The sequence below is a fragment of the Dermacentor variabilis genome, chromosome 8 (assembly GCF_050947875.1).
Source record: "Dermacentor variabilis isolate Ectoservices chromosome 8, ASM5094787v1, whole genome shotgun sequence".
NCBI lineage: Eukaryota > Metazoa > Arthropoda > Arachnida > Ixodida > Ixodidae > Dermacentor > Dermacentor variabilis.
In genome coordinates, this window is record NC_134575.1 from 142,643,326 (window position 1) to 142,658,712 (window position 15,387).

Here is a 15,387-nt window from a genome sequence, read left to right on the forward strand (position 1 = left end):
TCGTTTCTGTGTGGACTATCGTCGCCTCAACAAGATTACACGAAACGATGTCTATCCTCTACCGCGCATAGATGACACTCTGGATTGTCTACATGGTGCTGAATTCTTTTCTTCTTTGGACTTGCGATCGGGCTATTGGCAAGTGCCAGTGGATGAATCCAACCGCTCGAAAACAGATTTCATTACGCCTGATGGCCTTTATGAGTTTACAGTAATGCCATTTGGCCTCTGCAATGCGCCCGCGACATTTGAAAGAATGATAGGCAATATTCTGCGAAGCCTCAAATGGAACACGTGCCTGTGTTATTTAGACGACGTGGTAGTTTTCTCCCCCGATTTCACCACTCACCTCTCTCGTCTACGCGAAGTCCTTACTTGCCTTGCCACCGCCGGCCTTCAACTTAATTTGAAAAAGTGCCGCTTCGGCGCCCGCCAGCTGACCATACTTGGCCATGTCATTTCCAAAGACGGCGCCCTTCCCGACCCTGACAAACTTCGTGCTGTCGCAGAATTTCCGCGGCCGACTACACTGAAAGAGCTCCGAAGTTTTATTGGCCTTTGCTCTTATTTTCGACGCTTTGTGCGCAATTTTGTCTGCATCATCGCTCCCCTGACGAAGCTCCTGGCTGGCCCAGGTGACCTTCGCGATTGGACTCCGGCATGTGACCAAGCCTTCACCACTTTGCGTTGTCTGCTTACCTCACCGCCTGTTCTACGCCACTATGACCCAACTGCATCGACAGAAGTTCATACGGACGCCAGTGGCGTTGGTCTTGGAGCCGTCCTTGCACAACGCAAGCCTGGCTTTCCGGAATATGTGGTTGCATATGCGAGTCGTGCCCTTACGAAGGCAGAAACTAATTATTCTGTCACAGAAAAAGAACGTTTGGCTATAGTTTGGGCGTTAAACAAATTTCGCACTTACTTGTATGGCCATCCGTTCGATGTTGTGACAGACCACCAGGCGCTCTGCTGGCTTGCGTCACTGAAAGACCCGTCAGGCCGTCTTGGACGTTGGGCTCTTCGGCTCCAAGAATTTGACATTCGCATTATCTATCGATCCGGGCGCCAACATTCTGATGCCGATGCACTCTCCCGATCGCCCATGCGATCCGACGAAACGCCACCCTCACCCATAGAGTGCCCGGTTGCAACACTTGCTGTTACTGACATGCCGTCTGAACAGAGGAAAGATCCGTGGATTGTGTCTCTCATTGACATTCTTCACAGTTCTTCAACGGCTACATGCCCTCGAGCCCTTCGTCGCCAAGCCACCCATTTCATGCTACGGGACGCCATCTTGTACCGCCGAAACTATCAGCCGGACGGTCGCAAATGTCTGCTAGTCATCCCTCGCCATTTGCGCTCCGACATATGCACGTATTTCCACGCAAACCCACAACAAGCTCATGCTGGCGTCCTGAAAACCTACGAGCGGCTCCGCCAGCGCTACTACTGGCACAGCATGTATTTTTATGTCCGCAAATACATTCGGTCAGGTGTAGCCTGTCAGCGACGCAAGACATCTCCTCATACGACAGGCCCTCTGCAACCTTTACCATGTCCTGCACGTCCTTTTGATCAAATTGGCATTGACCTTTATGGGCCTCTTCCACCCACTGCTAAAGGAAATCGTTGGATAATTGTCGCAGTAGACCACCTCACAAGATATGCCGAAACTGCTGCACTTGCTTCAGCTGCTGCTCGCGACGTCGCCGCATTCATGTTACGGCATTTCATCTTACGGCATGGCGCACCGCGAGAACTGCTCAGCGACTGAGGCCGTGTCTTCTTGTCCGAAGTTATTAATGAGCTACTCGCCGCTTGCCGCACTATTCACCGCACCACTACGGCGTATCACCCACAGACTAACGGAACGGTTCAACCGCACTCTTGGTGACATGCTCACCATGTATGTTGCGTCTGATCATTCCAATTGGGACGATGTCCTCCCTTTTGCAACGTACGCTTATAATACCGCCGTTCAGGCTACCACAGGCTTCTCCCCATTTTTCCTTCTTTATGGACGTGAACCATCCACTACCCTCGACACCATGCTACCATATCATCCGGATGCCTCTGAATTCACCCCTCTTTCCGAAGTTGCTCGCCATGCTGAAGAGTGCCGCCAACTGGCTCGCTCGTTCACGTCGGATACCCAAGGAATCCACAAAGATCGCCACGACAACGGGCAGCCCACCACAGTCCTTCGCCGTGAACTCTCACGTCTGGCTTCAGCTGCCCTTCCAATCTCCAGGCCTTAGCCCAAAGCTTGCTCCGAAATATCAGGGTCCGTACCGGATCGTCGCGTGTACATCACCGGTGAATTATGTGGTCGAACCGGTGACGCAGCCGTGGCCACGAGACGGTTCACGTCAGCCGCCTGAAGCCATACCATGACCCCCTTATCGTGTCATCACCTTAGGTCGCCAGGATAGCTCCTCTTCGCTGCGGAGGCAATTGTAGTGGATAACATGCATGTGGCGCTGTGCGGACTGCCACCGCTGCGGCGCGAGACCTGAGCTCGGGCTGCTGATGCGAACGGCTAGGACTCGCGATGAAGAGCCACTTGCGATCCCGCGTACGAGCTGCAATAAACCCCCTTTCAATATAGATATTCACGATATATCGCGAAAACACGTATAGAGCTGCGTTCAAATTTTTATACAACATGATCAACACTATCATTTATGTCGCCTGTAAGAAGTAAATTCGGTTGATTTAGTTCATGCCGTCGATGCAACGGGCAAACGTGCAAGCCAAGCAAGCAGCCTTGCTCAAACAGTCTGTGTGTGCCGTCCACCTGTGAAATGCCCTCGCATCGTGGCTCTTGAGCAGGCATAGGTTCAAGATAACCTTACTGAATCGGTTACTATTTCTTACCAAAACCGATTGTAGCCAACAAGTAAGCTAAAAAGATGACTAATAATAATAATAATAAAAAAAACTTCTTGGATTTTACGTGCTTATTAGACACGCCATCCAAGGGCTCCAGATGAAGTTTGACCACCTATGGTTCTTTAATGTGAGCCTAAACCTAAGCGATCGTTTTTGCATTCAGCGACCTCAGTGCCACAGCCTACCACACCAGAAGGGTGCCTTGCTGGGAGAGTCTGTGCTGCATCCTAAATTTAGGTAGTGCGAAATAACATGCTCCGAGGAAAGGAAACGACAGCGCAAAACCACATCGGGCGTGTATACGACTGATACATTAATAAATATATAACGTTTGTTATGCTCCTAATGCCGGAATTAAAAAATGGCAGGCGACCCTAATCTTAAGACTTAGGTACGCGTCTCTTAGTGACACACGAAACGAACTCGAAGGCAGCTGTTTTTATTAATTGGCCAGTTATCAATTATTCCAGACACTTCAGCAACTCAATTTATAACTGAACTTATGCTCCAATATATCTATAATAAAACCCATGAACTTCGTCCCTGCTCATCTCGGTGATTTGTAATTATTCCAGACCCTTGTACGCAAGTCATCCAATGCTCCTGGAACTTAAAAAAAAAGGCATGCAAGCTGCACTGTCGTTGGGTGCAGCCAAATTACGCTGCGGTTGTCGAACAATGAAAAGCTACCCAGTTTAAGGAGCTGCAGCCTTTGGAACTTGCGCACGCGCTCCCCTATACTCTCTTAAGCAAATGTACATCCTTTGGAGTGTGCATTTACCACACAATAATAGTCTGTCTGGCTTGCGTTTCCTTCCTTGAAAACGCTGCGCTTGCCACTCTCCTGTCGAGAAGTATCGGGCTCACCGCGTCAGACGATTGTTGTTGTGTGGCAAAAGGGTGCAATTTTGCTTAGGAGTGTAGGATAATTCCTCGTGCTCTCTAGATCTTGGGCTGTGCCTTACAAAGAAACGAGTGCTGGTGCTTCTGAGGAGTGGGAAGCCACTCTTGCCCCTTTAACGCAGCACTCAGATAGTTAAATGAGACATTATAAAGTTATGCCTCGTTATAAATCATGCTTGCACGAGATGCAGCATAGTTTTTTCCACACAGATTGATTTCCTTTCTTGAGCCGGTTACCCTTTGCCCTTAATTTTCAGCCGTAGTGGAACGGCTTCCGTGGAGCACCAACCGTGATGAGCCAGCCGGCCGAAAGGCCCCGGTTCCCAGAGCTACCGTATGGGCATGTCGTCTCCCATAGGCTAAAAAAAAATTGGGCAGCATGCTAGGAATCAGTTTTTTTTTTTTGCAGCCCTGGAAAAGCTGGCAAGGCTCTGTTAACGTGTCAAAGTGCCCAAATCACATCGGTTGTTGCTCTGTTGAGCACAGAAAACATTTCGCAACACGCACAACCAATGTCCTTTACCAGATTCCCCGTTTTGCAGCAGTAAATATGTTGGACAGACAGGCAGATGCTTAAAACAATCGCGTAAGAAAGCACTACAACAATGTTCGTAACACTGTTCCAGGCCACTTCAGCATCCATTGCCGGGATTTTGGTTGCGTGCAAGGAAGTTTTAGCAAGACAGCTCATGTGGGAAATTATAGAAGCAGATTTCACAACTGGTTAGTTTGAGCATTAGTGCCTCCTCTAATGTGCCGAAACCTAATGAAGTAATTTTTTTCACGTGGCCATGTACATGGTGCAATATGCCTTGCTGTTAGAACATTCCTTGCGACTGCCTTTCATTTTCTGCACATGCCCCCGCTTGATATATACACGTGGCAACGCTACAAAATATTGTTGGAAGTGAGCACAGTGTTTGTAGTCTCTTGCAGTCCTTGTCCTTCGTGCTGTACGTCTTGTTTATCTGCACAGTTTGTAGCACGCTGGACGTCCAATCTGGCGCTTCACCTTTCCTCTCTGCCATGCCACGTAAGGCAGCAACAATCGAAGGATGAGGCAAAGAAAGCTTCAAGCATGCTTGGCATAAAAGAAACTATTGCTTAGAACACCGTGGCTCAACAACACAGACATTAGGAGGCCCATTATATTTGTCCTGCAGTTCGTATATAAAGCAGTTTCCACCAGTTCAGTGCTATCTTAGCCATGAATTTGAATGCAACAATTGACGCCATGCAGCTGCTACTGTCTGCTTTAAATACGCCATTGGCATTAACAGCGGCAAAAATCATGAAAGCTATAGACACGTCTCCTAGCTACACTGCAGGGCGTTGTACCGCTGCCCGCGAAGACAACCGTGCTGTGCAGCCCTCATCATAGTCACCGTACCAACACCCTCCTTCCTCTTCACATCCCATCTGCTGTTGCCCCAAACCCCTTCCGCAGCATGGAGGCTAGAGGCACTTCACTCAGGCCGACCTCTCCACCGTTCTGCCATTAAACATTTCTCGAAGGCTATGTTTTTGTTTCCTACTCTCGCCAGAATAGGAAACATGCCGAGACAGCCATGCTTCAGAACCACCAACAGAGAAGTGGGTAAAGCAATGGGGAAATGCAACACCTGGGTTAGTTCAGAAAGTGCCAGTGAATAAAATGGACCTATAGTACTTGGCACTCAATACTCTGGTAACTTTCTATAGCAATGATGTTCCGAAAAGCTACAGGGTCAAAAGCGGGTATTAGTGCTTTAAAAAAAGTTGCACTGCAATATGCACTCCCTTGAGCTGTGGCAAAAAGAAACTCATTTTTTCTTTCATTGATAACTGCTGTCAAAACAAATGCTGCATTTGCAGTCCTTTAAATGCCAAGTTGAACAACTTATAAATTTTATTCCAGTTGAAAAAAAAAAGTGTGACGTACTGAAAAACAACTAGATTACAAGGAATGCCAGAGCAAGACTCAACAGATCAACACTTTGAGCTCAATGGTCACATCTGCACACAAGTGCTTCCATCAAGTGTCCATTCCACTGAAGTGTGTTTGCAATTGAATCCACACAAATTAGGCTGAATTACTTGCCCAAAATATTGAGCACCTTTGCACTCAAGCAAGGCTTAATTGCAGTGAACTTGATGATTTGAGAGCACCAAACGTTTCAGTCCTGAAACTATGCACAAGGTAAACCATGTGTAATGCAGCTTCTCTACAAACATGCAAAGTTGAAGCCTGGGCAATTGTGGCGATGTTCAAGTGGCCAGTACAGCTTGGTTAAGTCTTGCTGAAAGGTGCAATTGGGAGTGTGGTGGACAGACCAAAACCTGCATAAAATTCATACCTGCCAAACTTTGAGAATGACTAAATATTTTATTCGACATGTGCCTTGATCAATCGCACCATTCATGTGGCCATGAAACGCACTCTAGTTTACCTCAAGACTAGACAAAACAGCAGATGCTTACAAGGAACGAATTTTAGCTCACAGTGGCCCTGCTACTGCAAGTTTCATTGTAATTAGCTTGCTCGAGTGAAGTTCTTTGATATAGGAGTGTCATGGGGGACAAGCAAAGCTTTTCACAAGAGTTTTCAGATAACTTAAAGCTACAGTAGGAACTTTGTAATGCTGAAGAAAATTAAGCATGGCAGGTACGAAAGTTGAACTGAATCATGGGACATAATTGAACCAAAAGCAGGCTTCGTTTGCTGGGCAGGCACTAGACAGAAGTCCCAAAAGCAGCAACACAGCCAAAGCATTGGAATGTGATGCACTTTATTCCAATTTCTTTTTGTTTCAATCACGGTGAAGACCAGAGTTGACAAACGTACTACAACCCGTCGCTTGACAAGCTATCGCTACATGCAAGGTGTAATGGCGGTGACATGATACTGATAGATATGCAAACACTTATTAAAAACACTGAACCGCTGTAGTTAGCCCCTCTTGACACGCTTGTACACAGATGACAGTCAACTTTCATCCAAGGGGTGCAAGCAAGAAAAAAAGTATGCTGAAGAGACTGGAAAGTAGTCTCGGAATAAAATAAAGATTTACAACCATGTGAAAACCAAGAAGTGTACAAGGCTGATTTTGCACGGTGGAACGTGGCAGTGGTAGACAAAAACTTTGAATGAAGCAATGTGAGCAGGCTTGAGATTGCGACGCCCTCGTGCAAACCATTCCGATCACAAACAAACAGCTCATGTTAAACCGAGCAGTGTTTGTATAGGCTGTACTCGCTGGAAAAGAAAAAACGCACCCACCTCACAGAGGTACATTTCGAATTGCACTTAATGACCAGCACGAGGGCCTCTGCCATCATCATTCCCCTCCGTTTTGTCCAGTCAATGCCTCGATAAGCCATTCCAAATGTGGAGGGAGAAATCGAGCAGGTAGCTGCGCAAGGTCCAATTTTCTTTTGTTAAGTACGCGTTTGTGCACTTGCAAAGAGGGGGCCCACTTGCAGAGGAATTGTGGACACTGCTGCATCCTTGCGGAGACACCCTTCACGGCTGTCACATGTGCAGCTTGCCAGATGCTTTGCAAGATCCTCTGCAAGCGGGCCCCCAAGCTGGTCTAGCAGACGACTGATGCAGCAGTGTCCCTGGCCCAGTGGCTGGGGCCATTTGTGCACGTGGCAAAGCTGCTGCAGTCCGCACTCCACCAGTCAATGCAACACTACACGATGGCATGATTTATGAAATGAAAACAGAAATGTAAACCAAGGGAGCTCAGAGACAAGGCAGTAGAAACTTTGGACTCCAAGAACTTTACAGAGTGCAGGCCAATGTTACCTCGAGCTAAAAAAAAAAAAAAAAAAAAGTACAGAGGACGTAAAATGTCTGCAAAGTGGGGGCAGCTCGGCGCAACCGAAAGTGGGATAAATACACAGCAGGGCCACAACACTGGGACGTTGGTCCACACTGCACTTCCTCTGGCTTGCGAGGGGGGTGGTGCGCAGCTGCATGCAGTGGTGTATGCTTGTGTGGCAATGGCAGGAACACCAGCCACATGCACGTACAGCAATGTGAACACATCCTCCACACGACACCAGGTGGCACTGGCGTGTGGACCCTGCTTGCTGCTAGACAACGGAGCTGGTTGGGCGCATGGCTGCCACAAGGGAGCAGAGACCGATGACGAGACGGAGGAGGAGCATGCGATGACGATGACGTGGAGAGAGTAGAGCAAGGACGACGAGCGGGGCAAAAGAAGAGAAGGAGTGTCTCCCTTTGCGGAGGAGCTCTAGGCACGCTCCCCACGGATCCGTCTGGCCAGCTGGATATCCTTGGGCATGATGGTCACACGCTTGGCGTGAATGGCGCAAAGGTTGGTGTCTTCAAACAGACCAACCAGGTACGCCTCACTGGCTTCCTGCAGGGATAAACGCAAAGGACACAAAGTCAGGGTCGGCAGAAGCAACACAAGTGCCGAAACGAGCGTGCCACTGCCGTGCTACTAACTGCTACTACTTTTGCAATGAATTCTGGGGTTGGACGAGGCCAAAACCACGACTCGTATATGAGGTGTGCCATAGTGAGGTACCCTGGATTAATTTGGTCGCCGGATCTTAAATGTGCCTCTCAATGCACGGGCCATTTTGCCTTGATCGAAATGCAGCCGCCACAGTTGGGATTTGACCCTGTAACCTCGTGCTTGGTTGCGCGCAACTAGAGCCACTAAGCAACGGTGGCAGGTCCCGCACAGTTTAGATGAATTGCAAGTTAAGGGCGTCTACGAAGTTGACATTTCCAAATTCCTTGAGTTTTCCAGGTTTCCCCCGAGTGACAGAACTTTGTTTTATGTCAAGGCAGGCTGACACCATGTCGCTCGATGCTGTCACTAGTAAGCATGTTAAAAAATAAAGAGACTTAATCTAGTTTGTATAATAAGTAGTAGTGCTTATATATTCAATAAGAGAACAGAAAGGGGGTGGGGTGGCTAGCAAAATTCTCAGCAAATAAAATGCCTTCGAAAAAAAAAAAAGCGGTAAAACCAATTGAGAATTACTTACAGTCCTCAAATAGGAATAAAAAGGAGATACGTACAGAAGCAAATATTTTCGAATATGAGCAATTTTTATCAATTGATTATAAGCTCATTGTTACGATGCCCACACTTTTTCACAAGCGAGATTCGCTCTCAACAGTGGTTAAGTCACCCTCAGTTGCCCATCCTCTCAGCCCATGCACAATGCCTGTGTTGCGTTTTGTTACTTGAAAGTTTATTTTGGTTTGAACGAGGGACACCTGCACCTCTGCGTCAGCCAACACTTTTTTATCTCAAGCTTCTTCAAAGAAGCGGAGGCAGGATGCTGCCTTTCCAATTCCTGAATGAGACAGTCCTTTCTGTGCTTGTCCTCCCTGCCAACACACGTGCGCTTCACGAACCATTTGAACCATCCTCTTGGTCAGCTGTACAGTGAACGTACAATTTTTAGTACTCCTAGGGGCTGTGAAATCATCCAAAAAAGCGGGCAGTTTCACAAAATAAATGCATGTCTTTCACTGCCCTTAAGGGCTCAAATCACCACAATCACATACGAAAAAGCTCTGAATGCGTGCCAGTACACTTCTTAGGCATATCGGAGCTCGTACTGCGACAGGCTAGTGTATGCGTGTATAATTAAGGAATACATACTGCATCCCGTGACAATTGGCCCTTTCGACGCTTGCTATGCATCACCGCAATACTTTTGCGTATGTTGCACTACGTAACACTACTGTACTGAGGCGAACGTTCAGGAGCCTGCCTTATGCAATGCGCCATGCTTTCCGAGCTTCGAAGCCAACAGCAAGGACCATAAAGGTGGAGTCGCATTGCTGACAGTGGCAAATACTTTCAATGAAAAACACGGCACCAAATGGCAAGACACTGAACAGCGAATGTGAAAGCAACTTGGCCTAGCGCTGCCGCAGTTGGAGGCGGCTGCAAGTGGACCTGCGTGCAAGAGCTGCTCGAGACTGTGAGGTAAGAAAATTGACAGCGATGGTGGCTTTGATGGATGCCGTTTTGGACCTGCAAAGAGTGCTTGCCTCCGAAATGTCAAACGTTCAGATACATTGACTCTAGGGGTACGTGGTGGTGCCACGAAGCAGTCTAAATTATCGGGAATCGGAGAAGTCTCGTTGCCTGTACACTGGTAACTCCTCCAGCTGACGACAAGGCATCATAGACAATTCATTTTGATTCCCGTCAGTTACTTGAGCCAGCATTACAGCGAATTTCGACAGTTTCAATAAAATTACAGCCAATTCTCCCAGTGTTCTGTCGAAGATTTCTAGACTACTCAGAATCCCCGAGAATTCCCTGATAATGGTAGTGCACTATGCAAAGGAAGATGTACAGCTGGCCTAGATAGCAAGAATGCGTGCACATGATCACATAGTGGGGTGCGATCTCCACATATCTGAATTTCCATAGTGGCCAACGTCCAACGAACAGCAAAGGCTACGAAGTACAGCCAGAAGGTGTGCAAAGCCGTCACAGAATATAGGAAGGCATGATGGGCAACAACAATGTGCAAAACTGGGCACCCTGGTAGAGAGACTAGCTAGGTTTGAAGCCGTGTGAAATACATAGGCAGGGCAGTAAGCTGGCCACTGGCATTTCGGGTGTAGAGCTATAGTATGCAAGACTGAAAGCAGCAATAATGACTCGTGTATCAACCACTGCTGAACTATGTGACAAGTGCAGGAAATTCAGCAAATTTAATACGACAATTTACATCTTACGTGAACTTGTTAAGTTGTTCACAAGAGTTCGGCAAAAGCTGTATTTCTATATTACTGAATTGTTTTAGATTCATGTGTAACATGTCAATTTTGTCTGCTCTAGATGTCCTATCAGATGCAATTCATAGAATTGTGATGCTTTCCCTTGTTGAGTTACAAACTGGATAGTTTCACTTTATGAAAATTTTGAATAAAAAATTGGCAATCTAAAAAAAGAAAGTGGAAACCAACAGTCGCTAGATTTTCAGTTTCTTTTAAATGCAACAAACTTCGTCAATTGGTGCAGAAATCCAATTCTCCTTGTAATGTACTTAGATAGGAGTGCACGAGCTAAAACATGAGCTTAAAGGAAAGCTGAAGAGAGTCTAATGCAATAAGACTCATATACGGATGCGGGAACCTTATAAACTATGCACATAGAATTTTTTGGGTGGGATTTTTCACTTAGGAATGAAGTAATTGCCGGTTAAAATTGCGGAACGCAAGCTCTCGAAATTTACCATTACCGTCTCACCAAGCCACAGCGCCAAACCACCTTGCTTCATGTGTGGCGGCCGGTCCGGATGAACACCAATGTTGACGTCATGAGGCGCCCGACCAATCACAGGCGGAAACAAGGCGCGCGAGCTGCCAATGGTGCTGCACTGTTCTTCGAAATAAAACCGGTTCGCACTTTCGATGCGATATTCAGATTCGGAGGGTTGAAAACCATTACGTACAGCTCTTCACTCATTTTCCCTGGAAAACTCTTCAGCTTCCCTTTAAATGAAGGACATCTTTGCATGCATTCAAATATTAACCTTAAAATTTCATGTTACAGCTAGTTGTCCAGACTAATTTACTTTGTAGTAAAGTGTGTACAGCATTTGCGAAATAGGTTTAACAAATTTAGATTGGCAATGCGAAAATTTGTTCACTTTTCATTTACTTATATATTGCATACTTTTATGCTGCTGTAGTAATTAATGGTGTACCACTCGTTAACCGAGTGGTCCCACTGCAGTCTGACTTGGGATGCTCGCGTGCATGCAACTACCAACTATGCATCTTGAATGAACACTCGACTGAAACATTGACATCACCATGAATCCGATGTCACCCCCACATTAAAAGTAAATACAGTGCGCAAGCTCTGCTTGCCAATGCCGTTTGTCGTATCACAATTTAACAATGTAGTGTGCCTTCAAGATGCACTGTATCAAACGAGCCGACATTAAGCGAATACAAGAAAGCTTGTCTACATTGCATTTGTTATTTCCGACTCGCGGACGCCATCAACAAGGCTAAGTTATGGATTGTGTACACCAGGTTATTTGGCATGCCAAGGAACAGTTTTTTGTCAACAAGAATCGGTCACACTACTCGCCCACCGCACCACTGGAGTTGCCGGCAGCTCTTTGAACAGTGAAAAGCGTCTGGTAATTTGTTGCAATATTACGAGCTGTGTCAATTTGTGCACTTTGCATAGCGTCAGTTTGTCGACCACATTACACTCACAACTGGTGCGGTACCTGCCGTACAAAACCCCTAGTAAGTTTCCACGGCCTTTTGAACTGCAACAGTTCCTGCAGAAATGGGGATTGTTGCCATGTGAAACACTGGACGACCGTTTCAGGCAGCAAATGCGGGCTGGAACCGTCAGCACAGAGAGCGCTCCTCCAATGGCAGTCGCTGCTGCAGAAGGGGATTTCACGCCGCCGTAGAGGCCCAATGTGCGAGCATTAGCAATGTTTTGAGTGAACTTCAAGCTAAATTTGAACCTGGCATTAAAGAGGCCCCTGAGCAGACTTTGCGAATGAGCGCTACAGTTACGAGATTGGAAGATGGCAGGAAGGATTACAAAGCAAACAGTCGTGGATATTCTCGACGAGACCCTGACACGGAAGTGCAGTTATTGCTGGGAACCTTCAGCAGGAACTTGGACCGACAAGGCACAAAAGCAAAACAGGAAGTGCTTAATATACCGTACTTTGGAGAAATATTCTCAGCTTCGCAGGGCCAGAAAATATGCGAAGGAGCCTGGTGGCGATGTTCGCTCAAATTTTCTGCAGAAGCTTGCTACACTCCAACGGCTAGTGCCCAGTTTGCCAATAGAAATTCACTACACTGCACTCGAAATTGGGCGAATACTGAACTTTGCAAGTCGCCAGGCCGTATGCACCACAAAGGCGCAAAAATGAGAAAAGTGGACCTACATCCAACGCTGGGCGACCTCTTGGGCTAGAAACAGACCCCCCCCGAGAGCGAAATTAACGGGAAGACTCCCGTGCGTCCGGCTAACCTGGAGAGCTCCGATGGCTGCGCTCTGGAAGCGGAGATCGGTCTTGAAGTCCTGCGCAATCTCGCGAACGAGGCGCTGGAAGGGCAACTTGCGGATGAGCAACTCGGTGGATTTCTGGTAACGGCGGATCTCCCTGAGGGCCACAGTGCCGGGCCTGTAGCGATGGGGCTTCTTGACACCGCCCGTCGAGGGGGCGCTCTTACGCGCCGCCTTGGTGGCCAGCTGCTTGCGGGGGGCCTTGCCACCAGTGGACTTACGGGCGGTCTGCTTCGTACGGGCCATTGCTGATGCGTCGAGATGAAGGCTGGGTTACCTGCGCGACACAAGGAAACAGGCTCGCAACACGGCATCTTGCTAAGTGTCAACAACCCGCAAGAAGGCCGCGTTGACCGAAACATGCTTGGTTTTCTGCACCTTGTCCGAACTCTGGTCCACACGAGTTCGGCAAATAGCTGCAGGGTTAAACCACGAAGTATAAATAAAAACGACATTGTCTTGGGGCGCGCCTCATTGGTTCATTGGCCGGAAAGCGCGGCAACCGCCTTCCGGCGTTAGCCACGCACGACGGCAAGCAACGACGGATTACGAGTGTAAGTGGCAGCGCACTGCATCCCTGAAAATGGCCGACGAATTATATTGAGAACGGGCAAGTTGCCCAGAACCATTAGGGATGAACAGGCCGCGAGAGGGGCATCTGAAACGGCAGCACGTGGTTGTGCTCGGCGTTCGCGCAATGCGTCAGTGACAACTCGCATAACCAAGAACGAATGTCAACAGCTTAAAGCAGACGGGACTACGCACAAGAGCACACAAATTAGCGCGTGCATTGCCCGCAGTAATCGGGCACGGAACGGAACGCATCTGGCGGCTGCAAGTTAGAACGCGCTAGCAGCTCGATAAATCGCGGTCTGCAAAACATCCTGCAATGCGCACGCGGTTTCCGATGGCTGAATCACAGCGCGAATGGAAGTTCGTTCCCGCCAATTAGAGAGAGCACGTACTGCGGCAGCGAGCGTACCTCGGACGCCGCCTGCTCGCAGCGAGTGTATGCGAGCGAACTAGCAGTATCTGAAGAATGCGCAGTTATCGAGCCCTAACTGCACTACAACACACGGCCAGGAATACGTGCCCGGTCGGCGACTAACGGAAGCGCTGCTGCGCAAAGTTAGGCCTAACGGAAACTAGCCTGCGTTCAGGACGACCCACAAACACAGTCTGATCCCCCGTAGCAATTTCGAGAATAAAAGTTCTGTGGCAGGTGCCCAGTACAGATGCTACAAATGCCGCCCCCGCACGCTACACGCAAACTCACCGCCAAAACCGCTGCACGGTCAGGGCCGAAGACTGGACAACGCGAAACCCTGGCAGAGAAGCTTTGTTTCAAAATGGCTGCCGCGGATATTTTGAGAGAAAGGCAACACACAATGAGGTGCGCTGCCGCCGGTGGGGGCAGACGTGGCAGCAACGCAAACGAGTCTCGGCAACGCTACACACTCACGCACGGCTCGGAAGACGAAAACGCGGAACGGCCCAGGAGTTTGTGCACAAAAACGCGCCACAAACCTGAAGCGAAAAATCCGGGGCACTTTCACGGGACTTGCGCTGCAGCGCGAAACAGCTCACAACATGCAAGCGTGCACACACAAGAAACAGAACTAGTAAAAAAAAAGGCCGAGCGCGAAGACTAAACAAAAAATATACGACAAAAAACCCCCTCATGAAACATGTGCAACGTCATAAGCTCCGCGAGCTACTACTGGTCGTTCTTGACGTCACGTCTCTTACTATTGGCTCTGATAAGCTAGTTTTCCATTGGTCGTTCGTTTGGCAGCTGCGAATCGCGATTGGCCCGCCTAGAAGCCGTCTGGATGTCGAAAATGGTCGCTTTTTGGGTACAGTGCTCGAATTCATTCGGCACGGAGAGCAGTTTCACGGTTGATATGCGTGTTTTACGCGCCACAGGATGTAAACTATCACGGAAGAACTAAGAAAATGTGCACCGACCCTATAAGACTGCACCGAAACACAACTTTTCGCCTACTTCCGCAAGCGGTCTGCTCAAAAGCCGCCGGTTTCAAGCTGACAGCTCATGCAAGACTCGTTTGCGCGATAGCGGCTCTCCGTCGAACAATATACCTGGTGCGTAAATGACTAAACAACGTAGAAGTTTGGAACCTTAGAGACATATGAACACAAGTAGAGGGAACCATATCAGCTGAACTTTCACTAGCGTTGACCAAACTTAACTGCCTTTTCTTTACTCACCTTACACGAACCGTGTCTCGAAGGTATACAGACGCCTGAGCGAAGGAAACCTTAGACGAGAGCCCTACGTGAATTCACACTGCAGCGTCCACACACCAACGGCACAACCTGACACAAACCGCACCGCAACGAACTTCTTAAGTAGGTCAGATCGACTCTCGCGCCGTCTAGTCCAAACACAGCTTTATATCGTATGTTTATGTCCTCATTAAAAAGCGCAATAACTCCAAAAAACTGCTAAATAAACATTTAAAGAAATAACGACTCTTTTATTGGTTTTCATGTGAGTTTTACAAGCCAGGGATAAGGC

General features: G+C 48.1%; 2 protein-coding genes across 4 annotated transcripts in view; one reads left to right on the forward strand and one right to left on the reverse strand.

Annotated features, from left to right (window-relative positions):
* Positions 1–6,552: 6,552 nt before the first annotated feature.
* On the reverse strand, positions 6,553–15,244 carry LOC142590641 (histone H3.3A). Of its 3 annotated transcripts, none has more exons than XM_075703005.1 (3): positions 15,078–15,244; positions 12,813–13,125; positions 6,553–8,171 (listed from the first exon to the last, which is right to left on the reverse strand). In XM_075703005.1, the coding sequence occupies exons 2-3, from the start codon at positions 13,092–13,094 to the stop codon at positions 8,043–8,045; spliced, it is 411 nt and encodes a 136-aa protein (XP_075559120.1). In that variant the 5' UTR covers positions 13,095–13,125; positions 15,078–15,244; the 3' UTR covers positions 6,553–8,042. The 3 variants fall into 3 exon arrangements, with proteins under 3 accessions (XP_075559120.1, XP_075559119.1, XP_075559121.1); XM_075703004.1 differs by lacking the exon at positions 15,078–15,244 and adding an exon at positions 14,376–14,527; XM_075703006.1 differs by lacking the exon at positions 15,078–15,244 and adding an exon at positions 14,125–14,278.
* Positions 14,563–15,387, forward strand: part of LOC142590639 (uncharacterized) — a 139,644-nt gene continuing 138,819 nt past the window's right edge. The window contains exon 1 of the mRNA XM_075702996.1: positions 14,563–14,951. The gene's annotated coding sequence lies outside the window, so the exon portion shown is untranslated. The remainder of the gene's footprint in view (positions 14,952–15,387) is intronic.

Excerpts from the sequence above, each read along its gene's own strand:
- LOC142590641 (XM_075703005.1), bottom strand. The coding sequence starts at position 13,094 with ATGGCCCGTACGAAGCAGACCGCCCGTAAGTCCACTGGTGGCAAGGCC. Across the intron at positions 8,172-12,812 it reads CAGCCATCGGAGCTCTCCAG|GAAGCCAGTGAGGCGTACCT; the intron begins GTTAGCCGGACG and ends TTATCCCTGCAG.